Source organism: Leguminivora glycinivorella, chromosome 1, assembly GCF_023078275.1.
Source record: "Leguminivora glycinivorella isolate SPB_JAAS2020 chromosome 1, LegGlyc_1.1, whole genome shotgun sequence".
Taxonomy (NCBI): domain Eukaryota; kingdom Metazoa; phylum Arthropoda; class Insecta; order Lepidoptera; family Tortricidae; genus Leguminivora; species Leguminivora glycinivorella.
The window spans coordinates 25,337,926-25,355,324 of NC_062971.1; the positions used below are offsets into that span (position 1 = coordinate 25,337,926).

The 17,399-nt window shown below is 36.4% G+C and overlaps 1 protein-coding gene across 2 annotated transcripts; it reads right to left on the reverse strand.

The window, feature by feature from the left end:
- Positions 1 to 127: 127 nt before the first annotated feature.
- Positions 128 to 17,399, reverse strand: LOC125227663. Of its 2 annotated transcripts, XM_048132014.1 has the most exons (10): positions 16,828 to 17,399; positions 15,890 to 16,036; positions 15,162 to 15,233; positions 14,137 to 14,223; positions 11,674 to 11,757; positions 4,917 to 5,398; positions 4,169 to 4,562; positions 2,588 to 2,820; positions 1,403 to 1,469; positions 128 to 1,014 (listed from the first exon to the last, which is right to left on the reverse strand). In XM_048132014.1, exons 1-10 carry the CDS (start codon positions 17,126 to 17,128, stop codon positions 692 to 694), a joined length of 2,190 nt encoding a protein of 729 aa, XP_047987971.1. In that variant the 5' UTR covers positions 17,129 to 17,399; the 3' UTR covers positions 128 to 691. The 2 variants fall into 2 exon arrangements, with proteins under 2 accessions (XP_047987971.1, XP_047987972.1); XM_048132015.1 differs by lacking the exons at positions 14,137 to 14,223; positions 15,162 to 15,233; positions 15,890 to 16,036.

The window sequence follows — 17,399 nt, forward strand, 5'->3', positions numbered from 1 at the left end:
GTCTGCCCTGCCAAAACACGGTGCATTTCGCATTTGACAAAATCGAATGAATATTTGGAAAGTACAACTTGAGTAATTTGTTTTTTGATGTTTGCTTTATGGGCATTGTGTTCCAAATTTTAATATTCATTCGATTCGTCTACAATGTTCCCAAAAAACCTCACAGCATGTTCCGAGGGATAGGTCAATTTATTCTTTTTGATGACATTGTATTCTCTTTTGGATATCCATTTATGGATATCCGTTTCTTCAGTTGTTAAGTCTTTCTCACAATCGTTACATTTCAATATTTTTAATACTTTTCTTGTGACCCATCCCGCGGTATATGCCCGTGAGTGTACATCCAGATGCTCCCGTGTGGCTTGCACGATTAGTTGTTCTGCGCCGTCTTCACGATCGGTGAAGGTTGATAATGATGAAGGCGCAGAATCAACCAATATGGTACTATCCTCGATCATTGCATTGTCTTCTTCAGTGTGAGCAAACAACGACTGAATTTTAATGACTTCCTCAGCACAGTCTTCCTCACAATTAAATGTATTTTGGTGAAATTTTATTAAATTAGTTACTAATAGTGACTTAAAAGTGCACTCAAAAGCGTGGCAGGTCGGGTCGTTATTTCTGACGTTGTACGCTCGCACTCTTCCGAAAAAATTTTCTATTGCGTCGGAGTTAAAATACCGCGGGCGCATTATCTTGATATTTTTTCTTTCATAACCTGCCACAGCCTTTGATAGCTTTTTAAAGTTGTCAACCAATTTTTCAACGTCGGAACTGTTGTCAATTTTCCGTTGATATCACGGAATTCAATTTTTTCTATTATTTCTATCGCCTTCACCCAGAAATCGTGATGTTTTGAGTTTTCAGTTACGGCAGTCCGCAGTTGCTTTCCCTTTGTGTGCTTGTGGTGGGTGCTGGCGCCGTTGACGCTGTCGAACAGGTCATCGAGGAAGGCCACCAGTTCTGCCGTGTTGGACAGCGTAGCGCTCACAGGCGTGCCGTCCGCGTAGTGCGCTGGAAAAATATTACAAACGTCGTTATGTAACTGCACACTAACAATATTACACAGATCCACCCACACAAACTAAGCACAGCGTATATCGAAGATAAAGTAAACTTTATTTTTCTTATATGGAATTATATTAGTAGTAGTAGTGACTCTTTATTGTACAAAAACAGATTAATAGTACATTACGATACAAGTGCGTAAAAAAGGAAGTTCGAAACGAGTGGCGAAAAATTAAAACACGACCGAAGGGAGGATTCTAGGCAGGATTCCTTCTGATTGTGTTACACATTGTGATGAAACTGCGCTAGTCCTAAGTCCCAAGAAATCTGCTTAGTAGAAATATAATTAAGTATTATGGTCATTGATAGACATTCCAAATAGATAGATACTCACAAAATGAAGCTGTGTAAGATAAAGCTGCTGCCATGGTTTGACTGAAAACACGCACACAGTTTTTCACCTGTAACAAGACAATAGCAAATATAAATAAATATTATATCGTCATGTCTAACGGGAATAAACGGGGGAAAAGATCAATAATATACATATGCCGCGATATAATTTAATTAATTTTACTCTGAAACCATAGATTAAATATAAGGAGATATACATTAAAATGTAACAATGTAAATGTAATGTGTGTCTCAAACTCTCCCTCAAATGCTCAAAGGTTAACTGGAAGAGATCCCTTAAAGGGATAAGTTCGCCTTTGTACTGAAACTTTTTATTTTAAATATTATGTGCTGTATTATTTTCCTGTACAATAAAGTGTTTACTTACTTACTTAAAATGTTGTGTTTACCTGTAATAAGTTATACATTAGCATGTACTTAATTTTAGTATAAACTACATAAGATTCATTGTAATATAACTGTTGGTAAACCTTTAATTAAATAAATAAATAAAATGCGACCGCCTAAGAACGTGCAAAAAGTAGATGGCTTTTGTAAATCCATACTAATATTATAAATGGGAAAGTGTGTATGTCTGTTTGTTTGTCCGTCTTTCACGGCGAAACGAAGCGACGAATTGACGTGATATTTTAAATGGAGATAGTTGAAGGGATGAAGAGTGACATACGCTACTTTTTATCTCTTTCTTACCCGCCACTTCCCTATACAGGGGGAGGGGGAGGGGGGGGGGGGGGGTGGAAGTTTGTATGGAGTATTCCGCAATTTTCGAATTTGACGCGAGCGCAGCCGCGGGAAAAAGCTAGTAAATAATAAAATTAAGCTTTTTTACTCTCGTACCGTACTATTAGGCGTACTCAGCAAGCTTCGTGGCCTAAACATGGTACGCGTCTGAAAAGCTCTGTATTATATCACGATTATATAAAATACTATTGAATGTAGATAAATATACTTAAGTAATCGAGTAGATTTATTAAATGGGGTGAAAGCTACAAATACTAATGGTTTGTTCTTTTTTATCGATCACTAAGTCCGATTTAGCGCTTTATTTCTTTAATCTGAAATAAGTTATAGCAAAAAAGAGAGATAAACAACAAGTTTGCTTTGTCCTTTATCTTTATCATGCTCTCATTTCTCTTTGCTTTATCATGTAAATAATTAGGTATACCTTCATTTTCTTGATTTTCTCCGGGAGTATGTGCTCGTCGTTGAGCTTGTGCAGCAGGCGAGCTTGCGCGTGGCGGCAGTCCGTGCGGTACACGTCCACCAAGTCTTGCCACTTCGACACTTTGCCGTCCATTATAATATGCTTCGTCAAGAAGTTATTCCTCACTCCTTTGATTAAATGTGGCGGGTCATACACTACACTAAGACTATGGCCATTTAAGTGTATAGTGTCGTCTGGAAATATAAAAAAAACTATTAATTTAAATCTTACTTTGATAGAACAGTAAGAGTCAGTTACCTAGCAATAAGAGCAAGGGACGTTCAATCGCGGCGGCTGCCGGTTCCAACCCCGGTTTGGAGATGGCTACCGTATGGCCGATATAACATTTGATGTGGACCAGTTGATTTCCGGTGAAGATAAACATCGTGAGGAAACTGGTCAAATTTCAATAAGGCCTAGGGTACCTAGCGTCAGTTCTGAGTTGGACTAGAAAGCAACTTTTTGTAAACCGCCAATATCCAAGAATAAATTGACAAGCGGATCCCAGCTTTTTAGTACTTTGTGGGAGATCAGTCAAGCAGCCATGAACCGGGGCAAGAAGCCGGGATAATGCAAGGAAGATATTGATGATGAACACAACACAGCAAGTTCACAATATTTATAAAACGAATTTCACATTGAACCCGTCATCATCATCACACAGGTTATTGAAAATAATTAATTTTATATTACGTGCGAAATTAAAAGAATATAAAGGCTCGCGTATGATTTATATCCATATCTATCATTATAAATACATAGTTATTGTCTGACACTTTTTTATAAAAATACTATACAAGATAGCAAATCTTGTCACTAAATACTAGCCGCAAATTTGAAAAATGTAGAGGCGAAGGTTTAACGTCGAATAAAAAATTTGAATTTCCCATTTTTAGGGTTCCGTAGCCAAAATGGCAAAAACGGAACCCTTATAGTTTCGTCATGTCCGTCTGTCCGTCTGTCCGTCTGTCCGTCTGTCACAGCCGATTTACTCGGAAACTATAAGTACTACAGTGATGAAATTTGATGGGAATATGTGTTGTATGAACCGCTACAAAATTATGACACTAAATAGTAAAAAAGAATTGGGGGTGGGGCCCCCATACATGTAACTGAGGGATGAAAATTTTTTTTTCGATGTACATACCCGTGTGGGGTATCAATGGAAAGGTCTTTTAAAATGATATAAAGTTTTCTAAAAAACATTTTTCTTAAAGTGAACGGTTTTTGAGATATCAGCTCTCAAAGTCGTAAAAAGTATGTCCCCCCCCCTCTATTTTTATAACTACGGGGTATAAAATTCTAAAAAAAATAGAGGTGATGCATGCTAATTAACTCTTTCAACGATTTTTGGTTTGATCAAAGTATCTCTTATAGTTTTTGAGATAGGTTGATTTAACTGTAATTTTGGTTAAGTTATTGGTTTATTATATTTGCTGCTACGGAACCCTTTGTGCGCGAGCCCGACTCGCACTTGGCCGGTTTTTTTAAGTAACAAGATTTGCTTGACCGTCTATACCTATAGTATAAGATAATACTTACCGGTATTCTGGCCTGCTAAGATTTGTGATCTTTTAGTTTCCTCTTGAAGGCTTTTAAAGGCGCTTTGAAATGAAGTCCCCTGGTCGCTTATCAAAGCGATAGGCTGAAGCCCCGTCTCGCACACGGCGGCCACTATGTCCTTGATGATGGCCTTCATCTGCGGACCCGACGCGGCACCTTCGGAGAAGTAATACGCCACCGGCTGTTGCCACTTATGAACCGCGCCTTTAATCATAAATGCTAGAGCGTGGTCGGCCAAGTGGTTGGTCTTTTCAGACAATTCTACGAATCCAGTGATATTGTCACGTTTCCTAGAGTAATGGATGCCAGCGTCCAACTTCATCTCATCAAATATTATGGAACACATTTTTTTGGCCTCATTCCATTCGCTGACCTGAAAAGAAAAAAATGTTAGAGGTTTCCAATATAAAGCACAATTCAACATAAAGAGTCGTCCCACTTGCAACTCATAGCACCTTAAGTTTCAATACTTTCAATCCTCAGTGTATCTCAGTGATAGGAGTACACCAGGGGAATTAATAGCTTGCTCTTAATTATCCCTTTCATACCCATACATACATACTTCTTCCATCCGGCCTTCGCCACTGGTGATGCTCGTCATTTTTTCTTTAATATATGACATCTTATTTCGATTTTTAATTTATATATAGTAGTGTAACTACTTAAAAAACACAAAACAAAATATGTGTTAAAATAATTTGATTTGTTCCCATAGTTGCATACATACCTCTTGTTTAATGACATCAAACACTTGGGTATTGATGCCAGCTTCGATGTTCACATTCTGCAACAACGTATTTAATGTCGTTTTGGACGGCAGAATAAATATTCTCTGTAAGAATCGATAGCATTTCGGGCTTTGTTTCATTATTGAGAGGCCAATTACTTTTTCCTCTAGGCTAAACCTTCTGCCTTTTTTACTCTTAGTACAGAGTTTAACCTGCATCCACAGAAATTTTCTTGCTACCGAGTTCATTCCTGCCACTAATTTTTTAAAAGAATCCTCTTGTGATAGCTTAGACGCCATCTTAGCTCGTCTGAAGTAATCTGCTTGTTTTGTCGCTTTCTTATAATGTGCGTACAACACTTCGCACTCTGGCGACAGTTGCTCGGTGTTTGATACAACTCGTAGTCGTTTGCGACAAGACCATTTCGCTGTTCGTTGTTTTCGCCTGTTTTTTTCTTTAACACCCGATGCTCGTGCAGGCTCTGAAAAAAAATATGATATTATTGCAATAGTTCACTTTAATTGGGATAAAGCCCGGTACAGCCGGCAGCGGTACGAACGGTATAACCCGTTAAATATAGTACCTAGCCACCTTAATTAATAATCTAATTTCTTGCTTCAACTTGCTTTAACCCTTCGAGTCCCAGCGACATCATATGATGTCAGTAAAATATAAGTAAATACATATAGATGCTTGGGGCTCGAAGGGTTAAGGTATTATAAAACCTTAAGTAAGTACATCTAGAAATCATAGCAGTCCGCCGGGGCATTTTACGCTCATATTCATTTCCTTTATATTTTTTAAACAAATGAGAATTGCATTGGCTTCGAAATGAAAAGCCTTTATTGAATAGCAGCGTTTTACCTTACAATAAAACGCATATTAAGCGAAATACCTTATTTGAAGCCTATTTAATATATTGAGACAGCGATACTGTTTGTAGATGCGTAGCGGTTCACAGCAGGTACCTACAGCTGAACACCTGTAAACAACTTGCAACTCCAGTTTTACGATTCAGGTTTCCCCTTCCCCCAGGCGACCCGTGCCGTAGGGACGGCAACGATGTTTCATCATTGGTTCTCAAAATATTAATTTAACCGAAGTTGCAATATACCACTTACCAAACGGTTGCATCATTTATAAATTCAAATGTGAAATGAAATAAAGACGTATCTTCGAAACTGAATAGTCTAAAAATGTTGTTTACTAGCAGCGAACAAAAAATACCCTCAAATGGGAAAATAAATGTGCCTTGGTTTATTGCAACTGAGTGTTGTAGCCACAGGCGTAGTTAAAAATATAGGCTTCAAATAAGGTATTTCGCTTAATATGCGTTTTATTGTAAGGTAAAACGCTGCTATTAAGCTTCTGTACCGTTATTTGAAGCCTATTTAATATATTGAGACGTGTCTGTATTCGCCTGGTGGTCAAGAAACGCCAATGTGATTAATTGAATCGCCAATGGAAATAACAACTTCAAGTGCACTTCACACATCAGATACCTTGTGTACCTATATGGAGGAATGTGAATTGCAGCTGACAGCAGCTGCAGTGACTGAATTGATAAGTGCACAGTGACCTATTTTTCTATTGTAACTTATTATTAGTCGGTAAGGAATGTTTGAAACATTTTTAAATTTTATCTATATACCTACTATGTATACGGATTACGGACCCATAATGATATTAAAATAAATTATGAAAAAAAACCTGTTACTTTTTTATTTCATCCCCCTAACAAGGTCAGGTCATGACTTATGTTTACGTTTATTTCATTATTATATCCAATCTTAGTATGTTTTTAATGTTTTGACCCCGACTCTGCAATTGCCAGTAAGTAGGGTTATTGCAGTATCATTTCTTTTAGGGTAAGTATAAGCGAAAAACTTAAGTTTTGGATTGTGTGTCAAATTCCTCGCAACTCGTTTATCTCTTTTCAGTATCATAGAATAATCGACATGACATAGGTACATTATATTAATATATTGATTTGCATGACATGATATTATTACATATGATATTATAGAAAACAGTTAAGGAACTGATCCATTCATTAATGCCTTATCCAAATAGTCACTATTTATTTCTGGCAATTACAGCATTACATAATAGACAGTGAATATTATAATTACTGCCTTATGGCTATGACATGGCAAAATTTGGTAGCGAAGAAAAATTTTGCTCAATCGGCTACAACTTTAAAAGTGTATAACACTAATGTGCGCAGCTATTGAAAACCTTAATACCAATGGTATGACTAATGTTCCAACAATCATGGTTCTTTCGTGATGTACTTAATTCGTTTTATGAAGTCTAATTTTAGTAATTTTCCCGAGCATTCTAGTATGCCGGAAATATTCTTGGCCTCTTGAGTATAACCCATACTGAACCCATGTGTAACGTGGTTCCAATTTTATTAACGGAAATAATAATCTGGGCACGTTTGGTAAGTGCTAAAAAAAATAATCTAATCATTCTAAAAAGTCTTATTATCATATAGTGAGGATAAGCACACTTGTGAATTTTTCATCATTGAAATCTCCTAAGCATAAGATACTCTTTTGGTAAACGAATCTATCATCCAGAAAGGAAGTGTAAGTATATCAAGTAACAAGACTATTGAGGCTTTGTATAAGTATAACTTAGTCATTCGTTATACATTATGAGTATACGTATTAAGGTTATTGAATCCATGTATGAATACAGTCCTAAACAAAGTACCTCCTGTGCAATTGGTAGTAATTGTACTACAACAGTTCAACTTTTAATTGCCTTGGTTAACAGGCTACAACTTAACCTTAGACTTTTAGTCTGGAGAGTTCTCTCCCAGTTTCCTAATATTTTTTGTTAGCTATTTACCCAATATGTATGTACTTTCTGTTAAGCCAAGGATTGGCCATAGGCTAACAACGCCTAGGCGGCTAGACGCGCGTGTGCGAAGCGTTTTATTTGTAATTTGTACACATGTAATAGCCAATGCTGATGATAGAATTTTCTTCGTATATAAATGCCTTTTTGTTTTGGGTAATCAGCTTATGGAAGCGCAAGATGTTACAATCAAATATTTTTCTCCTTAAGGATACGTATGTATGCGGGTAAGACCCGTGATTTTCGTTGGAAGCATAAAGATATATAATCATTCCATTATATGGCATGACGTAGCCTTCTGGTTTTGTAATGATGATTATGATATTGAGGTTAAGGTACCTAGATCTGTAGTTCCGAGATCTGAGCTCCAAACAAAATTTTGAGACACTCATCAAACCCCATGGGTCATGGGTCATGGGCTTATTCGGCATAGCTTTAAAAATTGTTTTGACGGTCCATCTTTATATGAGTATTAAAATCATTTTGAAAACACATCAAGTACTTATCCTGCAAAATATTGTTACCAAAAACAATGATTAGGTATATGAGAAATAGTTTTCCGAATACCCAATGAATGTGATATATTTATTAACCATAGAGGTTACTTTATTTAAAATGCTGATGAAAAGCTGTAATATGACAGCGTTTTAAGTTTGTAGGTGGGTTTATTACCCCATACATTTTATCACTTCTTACATAGGTGTCCTTTTCCCCTCTTTTATTTTTAAAAACGTGTTATGGCGGTAATCTTAACCTAAAACTCATAATTTAAATACGTATTGTTTCATTCGGATTAAATAATGAGTAGACGAGTCACCCCGTGCTACTTTATGAGGATGTGAACACATTTTAATGTAATGGTTCTTTGTAACATTGGTTCAGGTCGTTCCTGGAGCCTCAAAATATGTAATAACATATCACAACTGCATTCTTACATAGCGAAAAACTATGCAAAAATTTTTGCTATTTCATCCACATAGCCAATTCCTTAAAATGTGTTCAACCCACGTGGGCTTAACTGAACAAATGAATGACCTAAAACAGTCCAAAGCAATCTGATCTTTAGATTATTGGCCTCGTGTGGCGCCGGAGCGGCCAGCGGGCTAGATAAATATTTGATTAAAATAATAGATAAATAACCCATTTAAGATGTTTGGGAAACGGTTAATATCCTGAACCAAAGAATACTGCGGCCTTGATATGCATCAACACTATCAACAGGTTTACTTAAATGATTAAATGACCTCAAATCCCACTTTAAAACCTAAATCAGTAGGCTGATAAAACCGTGGTTAATTTTGAATATTATCGTGTCAACCCACTCCGCGTCAGCGTGAGCTAGGTGTTTCAAACGTCGTTAACGACAAGGATAAAATATGTAGTAGATAACTATATAGTGGAAAAAGTTCCCACAAAAAAGGAAACCACGTTTATCAAGTCACCAGCAATAACTGTGATAACCTTTTTAGTCTTCACCAGACTCATCATCATCCTCCTTGCGTTATCCCGGCATTGGCCGCGGCCTGTGAAGGCCTGGGGTCCGCTTTGACAAGTCTTCTCGAGACTATTTAATGTTTACTGGGAAGTGATTCCGCAGTAGAAATATATAACCACTGTCAAAATGACTTGGTAATTAACAAACTAAGCACTTGGTACTAAGCTTAGGAGGCGTTATCATCTTGTGTTGTTTCCTCCATCACACGTAAGTTTCAAAAACGCCTTGTACGCCAAAAACCTAATTGTATTATACCTATTATACCACATCTGCTTGATCTGCTTGTGACGCAGGATATGTAAACACGCGCCTTGCGAAGGCGGCAGGTTTTCAGCAGGCTAAATAAAATATTTAATCGCCTTGCGCAGGCAGAAAATTGAGTCATGAAAATTGCAAGCCTTACGCAGACTGCAAAATTTTCAGCTGTCTTAACAATCATATTATTCACACGCCTTGCGCAGGCGGGAAATATGAAAATGGGAAGATGCACGTCTTGCGCAGACGGCCGGTTTATTATCTAGATAAATAGTAATACTCATAAGCCTTAATAAGCGGGAAATTTATTATCGGTACCAAAATAAATAGACATTGGGGAATCTATTTTTCCAAAAACTGAGGAAGGCTTGTACTATGGTAGCAAGGCGACATAATACTCTTATTATAGGCATATGTATGCTTAAATACATAATAATACAACCATAACTCGGGAAAAAATGGACGTAGTAAAAGGAAAAAGATTCAATTCACAAACATATTTGAATATAATCTCAACGTAAAAAGGGAAAAGCCATTCAAATAAAAGGCTATTTTCAGAGGATGGCTCTCTTTCGTTCAACTACGTCCCGCTATTTGTGTGCATCACACAAATATATTCCCATACTGGGATTCGAACCCAGAACAATAGGCTCTGCAGACAGGGTCACTGCCTACTGGGTCAGACTAGTGCCTTTACACCGTCTTAACACTTGATAATTTTTCCACTCATGCCTGCTTCCACAGAATAATAATTATTATACCAGCCTTTTATATCCTTATATATATTTTTATTTTGTGTATAGTCCTATACAAAAAATAAAAACATACTGGTTGTAAATTTCTTCACACCTTGCGCAGGTAAGAAGTTTTTAGTAAGCTAGTGCAATGATGCACCCTTTTACTCTGCTTACGCAGCAGCCAAGTAATCAAATACGCTCGCCTTGCGTTATTAAACGCTATTATTATAGTTAAGAATTAAAGAGTGACTCTCTCGTATGCAGATTTTCTCAATTATCTTTAACCGGAACTTATATTTGGTAATTAATACAACTCTCCACATACCCGAGTTTCACTTTGTAATCCTTTACTTCCACTGGCAAGCGGCTTAGATTTGATTAAGGCATAAGAACATTACCAAACTACATTTTTCAGAGGTATCCCTGACGATACCGTACTGTGCATTTAAAATTGCCCATATTTATTTACAGAACATTTTTCGGATTACACAAACATGTTCCACAAAGACGCTAATGATATAGGTTTGTTAGTTACCTTTCTTTAGAGCGGAAAGTCGATTTTAAGGCACACAGGGATCGGATATAAAAGCCAACATGATACTTAGAATCAATACATATTTATTGACGCCCTTGCCAAGTCCGGCAGCTATAGGCTTTACCTTTCGACTTTTGATCTATTTCTGAATTCCGTTACAGAATATCGATCTATTTAAAGAGATTGTAAAGGAATTTTATCCCGCAGCACAGTACCTACCACAATGGGCACGCACGGAAATTATCAGGTCACAGCACAGGCTCATCTTCGGCCGCAAGGCAAAACAAACACTAATCGCGTCAATTACGACTTTAATAAGGACTGTTTTAGTCTCAAAGAGGACAATGAGATCATTTTTCAATTTTTACTTTCTTGACCTGTTCCGTGCTTAAGACGAATCGATTCACTGAAAAAAAATAACTGAAAAAGAAATAAAAAATCGCTTACTTACGCGACACTGCGCTCAAAGTGAATCGATCAGGTGCTCAGCTTCTAAAACATTTAATTTATAATAGTAAACGAACGGTAAAACCGTTTTCTAAAACGATATTTTTGATTAAACTTACAAAAAATTCCAAGAATTAAAGAATTCTAAGAATTTTTTGTAGTGAACCGAACGTTCCGACAAACAGAACGCCAATGATGAAACATCGTTGCCGTCCCTACGGCACGGGTCGCCTGGGGGAAGGGGAAACCTGAATCGTAAAACTGGAGTTGCAAGTTGTTTACAGGTGTTCAGCTGTAGGTACCTGCTGTGAACCGCTACGCATCTACAAACAGTATCGCTGTCTCAATATATTAAATAGGCTTCAAATAACGGTACAGAAGCTTAATATAGTATTAGGAATGTTATTGTAATTTGTCACCTGTTTTTTCCGCATTTGAATCAACAGATGGCCCCGGAGTTGTGATGCAAGCCTGAGCCGCATTAGTCTTTGATGAGTCCACCACTGAAAATTATAAACATATTTGGTTTAATTACATACTTAATTACGATAGACACGGTCCTGTGGGGTCATTAGATGTTATAGACTTTGTAAATAGTAGTCTTTAGAGTTAAGTATATGAGAAACATGAGATTATTTTGACTATTGACAGTTTGTACGGATACGGAACCCTCGCCTCGGTGGGCGAGTCCGACTCGCACTTAGTCAGTTTTTAGGGTTCCGTAGCCAAAATGGCAAAAACGGAACCCTTATAGTTTCGTCATGTCCGTCTGTCCGTCTGTCCGTCTGTCCGTCTGTCCGTCTGTCACAGCCGATTTACTCGGAAACTATAAGTACTACAGTGATGAAATTTGATGGGAATATGTGTTGTATGAACCGCTACAAAATTATGACACTAAATAGTAAAAAAAAGAATTGGGGGTGGGGCCCCCATACATGTAACTGAGGGATGAAAATTTTTTTTTCGATGTACATACCCGTGTGGGGTATCAATGGAAAGGTCTTTTAAAATGATATAAAGTTTTCTAAAAACATTTTTCTTAAAGTGAACGGTTTTTGAGATATCAGCTCTCAAAGTCGTAAAAAGTATGTCCCCCCCTCTATTTTTATAACTACGGGGTATAAAATTCTAAAAAAAATAGAGGTGATGCATGCTAATTAACTCTTTCAACGATTTTTGGTTTGATCAAAGTATCTCTTATAGTTTTTGAGATAGGTTGATTTAACTGTAATTTTTTTGCTGCTACGGAACCCTTTGTGCGCGAGCCCGACTCGCACTTGGCCGGTTTTTTATTCTTAATGATTGTCAATTTGTAAAAATTGTATGTAACCTGACTACCTAAAATACAGTTTATACAGTCTGAGCAAAAAGAGTAGAAATTAAAAAGTGGCAACATCGTAGTGTCGTCCCGTTTTATCACACATTGATTTGAAAGGGATATTGATGTATGAAGTTGCCACTATTTAATTTCTACTCTTTTTGGTCAGACTGTAACTATTGCACTTAAGCCTGGCGTCCACTATGGCAGAATCGAGCCGCGTCGAATAGAGTCCTCATACATTTTAAATGCGATTCGACGAGGCTCGATTTCGCATTGATTCCAAAATGAAATTAGTCCTTTTCTGCAATAACTTGTCACTCTCGCTCACTCGGCATAAGTGGATTTCTTATTGTTACTATTTAAACCGAGCGAGCCGTGTATGCCTCATTGATTTAGTATTAGATAATTTTTAAGAAAAAAAACCGTCGCCTTTCGGGTTCTGGTGAAAGCTACTTGCGAATGTTGGATTATGTAGAAATGTGTAAGTATTTTTTTAAACTGCTTTTAATGCTTTAATTACTAGATGGCAACACAAATGAATATACGTATAACGTTAAGATTTGAGGAGTTTCCTCAATTCCTCATGAATCCGATTATATTGTAAAAAATCGAAGCTTGACAAACTTTGACTTGAAAACTCAATATGCCTAACAAACATAACTAAATAAATGTCACTGTTCTGAACTTAAATGCATGCTTTTTTTACAAAAATACCAAAGTCACTATGAGTGTGCCGTTCAGATTTGAGGAGTTCGGTTCTGACCATCATCAGCAGTTCCACTGTACCAAATGTCACTGTTCTAGACGTAAGCGCATGCTGTTCTTATAAAAATGGCAAAGTCACTATAGTTTAGTTTAGTTTTATTTATTTCATAATGATAAATTACATTATAAATTATGCTATGTTAACCTATACGAATTTACATTATGATCGTCAATATAATTATTTCACATGCATTCATTCAATTGTATAATATCAATAATAATAATCAAAACAAAAAGAGTTAACATAAAAACGAATTCAAACTAAAAAAATTAATACATTATAAGCGTGCCGTTCAGATTTGAGGAGTTTGGTTCTGGCCATCATCAGCAGTTCCACTGCACCAAATGTCACTGTTCTGGACGAAAGTGCATGCTGTTCTTATAAAAATACCAAAGTCACTATAAGCGTGCCGTTCAGATTTGAAGAGTTCCGTTCTGGCCATCATCAGCAGTTCCACTGCACCAAATGTCACTGTTCCGTACCTAAATGCATGCTGTTCCTTTAAAAACACAAAAATCACCAAATGTATGCCTTTCAGATTTGAGGAGTTCCCTCGATTTCTCCAGGATCCCATCATCAGAACTGGGTTCTGAGAAAAATGGGACTAATCTGTACGCATATACATTCAATCAAAAAAAAAATTTCAAAATCGGTCCAGTAACGACGGAGATATCGAGGAACAAACATACAAAAAAAACATACAGACGACTTGATAACCGTCCTTCTTGAGAGATATGAGGCCGACGGTTAAAAAGTAGCCCTTTAATTCGATTATCCAATGTATGTTATTGCTACCTGTTTGTGGTGAAGTTGGCTCAAACGACGACATCACAGTCGTGACGAGCGACGAGCAGGCTTGATCTGCGCTGGATTGGACGCACTCTGAAAATGATAAATATAAAATATCTTTATAATCTAAGTAAATGTATAATAACTTAAATTATTAATATAAATATTTTTTTAGTAAAACGATATGAATTCGCAACACTGGTCCTTATATTCATGTATTTTTCATTTGTATTAGGGTATGCGGCCACGGAATTTTTTTGTCGCTGAATTTTTTTTTACCTACTTTATCTCTCACATCCAGACTATGGGCTAGTAGCGGAGCGGCTCGCCCTACACACTCTACACTGCACGTTTTCCACGCGAAGAGATTTGAGGCGAATCGCTCTGAATGGGCTTGGCTTGGATATTTTTTAATTCAGGGTTCGAAAATATCCGATATTTATAATAAATATCAAAATATCGGATATTTATGATATATATCGGATATATATCCTTTGATATATATCCATTTTGTATGGAATGCATATTATTATTTTGTTGCATTATTTATGAATACTACTTTAGATTAGGAAAAATCTACTAAAAAACATATCATATAGTAGAAAAAAAGTAACAAACATATAAAAACTATATTTTAAACAAAGTTACATTTTTTTTACCATTTTTGTATTGCAATAATTATACAAAAAATGATATTATATCGGATATTTATATTCATTGATATATATCGTCGAACCCAGCTGGATATATATCTGATATATATATCCTCGAACCCTGTTTTTTATACAATATACATTTATATAATTGTATTAATTCCATGTAGTTTTAAAACAATATTGTTTATTGCACCAATAAATTGTTCTGATATTTAGAATAAGATGAATATTGTACATTGTTGACTATTTAAAAGTGCTTATTGTAAGCCTATTTGAATAAAAAATATTTTGACTTTCACTTTGATAGATCAAGAAATGAACATACTTAATATAAATTATGTTTGTATACACTAACAAATTATTTGTAATATTTACCTGAATTAAGACAGGATGACGGCTCAATAGACAGTTCTACGCTCGGTGTAATATGTTCCAGTGTAACTCCACCTGAAAACGTAAAATAGTACCTACATGAATAAATTATTTAAAGTTAATAGGTAATTAAATGGGATATGGACACTTTCTAAGTTTCTATGAAGTCTGGTAGATCACTAACAAATGCATGTTCAGCACACCAACTTGTAAAGGCAAAAACTGATGAGAAAGTTGCAAGAATGCAAAATAATTTCATACAAATTTTAACTTGGTGCCCACAGCTAGCAGGTAAACTGAAGGTTGAGGTAAAGGAAGGAATAGACATTTATATGATGATTATGAAACCTAAATGTATGATTAATGTATAGATTTGATCTAGTTTGTTGTTCTACAGTCAATATTTCCTCCTTGTTGGTTTGGGAGAAAATGATGTTTTTCACTCGGTGGCAAAATTTGTTAAACCTTCGTGCCTTGAAATCCTCGCAACGCTCAAGATTCCACATTCTCAACCACTTGCTACACTCACAGTTAAATATTGGAATATTTAGCTTGCTCGGGTATCAATATTGGCATGTGGTTAAACAACAACTTTGCCCCCTTGTATGTCATCGGGAAAAGATATAGCCTTCCACTGTTTCCAAGATGGAAATACAAAAACAGATTTGCAGTCACTTTTTGAAGCCTAAACACATGACATGAGACAGGGCATTAAATTATTATGAAATTACCTGAATCAGCTCCAGTTGTGATGTGTGGCGGTAAACCAGCAGCATCATCTGAATTATTTGTTGGTGCGCTCATGGCATAAGTGTGGTCAATATGACATCTCCTTGCATACGAGTGGTCAGAGTTCCTCATTTCAAGTTCAATGAATCCTGGTAAAAAAAGGCCCAATTTTATATTTTGATAATAAATAAATAAATAAATATTGGAGGACACCTTACACAAATCAACCTAGCCCCAAACTAAGCAAAGCTTCTACTATGGGTGCTAGGCGACGATATACATACTTATATAGATAAATACGTACTTATATACATAGAAAACATCCATGACTCAGGAACAAATATCTGTGCTAATCACACAAGTAAATGCCTTTACCGGGATTCAAACCCGGGACCGCGGCTTAGCAGGCAGGGTCACTACCGACTATGCCAGACCGGTCGTCAATTACACAACAATTTGACTATAGAAATATATACACATTTATTCAAAATTATTTACACCAAAGCAAATTACCTAAATATTTGTCTGTCTGAATATTACAAATTATTTGGACATAATAAACTAAATGTTGATTTATAATAAAGTATGTGTATAGTTATGATTAATTAAATACTAGGCTACACAATCAGCTAAGCTCAATTAAGGCCTTTGTGGTAGGTACTTAGACAATAATAACTTGACATTTAAAATATTGTACTACTGAAATACATAAGAAACACCCATTACTCAGGAACCAATACCCATGGCTATGAGACCCATGTAAGTTTTCTCTAGAATTTGAACCTGAAACACTCTCCACTAGGCCAAAACACCACTCAATCAACATAATCTTATCCTATTGGAAACATTTATAAATACACTGAACATGAATTTGATTCAATTTTAAAAATGCGGCGTAAATACCACGTGCGATGTAAAGTTACATATAATTACTACCTACCTCGTTCAACCGAAGGGTGAGCCGGCGTTCCCGTGGTGATTTCTTCTTCAGTAAATAATGTTGGACACGCGTTTGGCCGTAAGCGCAACTTTGAAGAGATGTATCTGGCTTCGAAGTGTTTGTGGCAAACGTACAGTTTGCCGATTTCATCTGATGCCAAACCTTCGAACAAGTTGAATACTGCTGACATAGTTTTCTTCCACATTATCACTTTTTCACTCGCTGCTGGCATTTTGTGCAGCATAACGTCCTTTCGTTTACTACTGCTATCACAGCCGGGTATACAGCACTTGCGAAGCATTTTGAAGATCAAAATGCCAAGTAGCACTGAATATCACAATTATCACGGAGAAATAAAGGTACGGAAATTAATCAACGCAAACACTTCACTACTCGACGCAAAAATTGTAATGATGAAAATTATAACGGCGAGATATTTGACACCTTTGACAGTGCTGAGTGACAAGCGGTGGGGAGAACCAATAGGAGAAGACTTTGTAAACGTCAATATCGAAATTCTCTACCACCTCAAGGTCATCGCTATGGCCACATTTCGTTCTTCGTAGATGAAC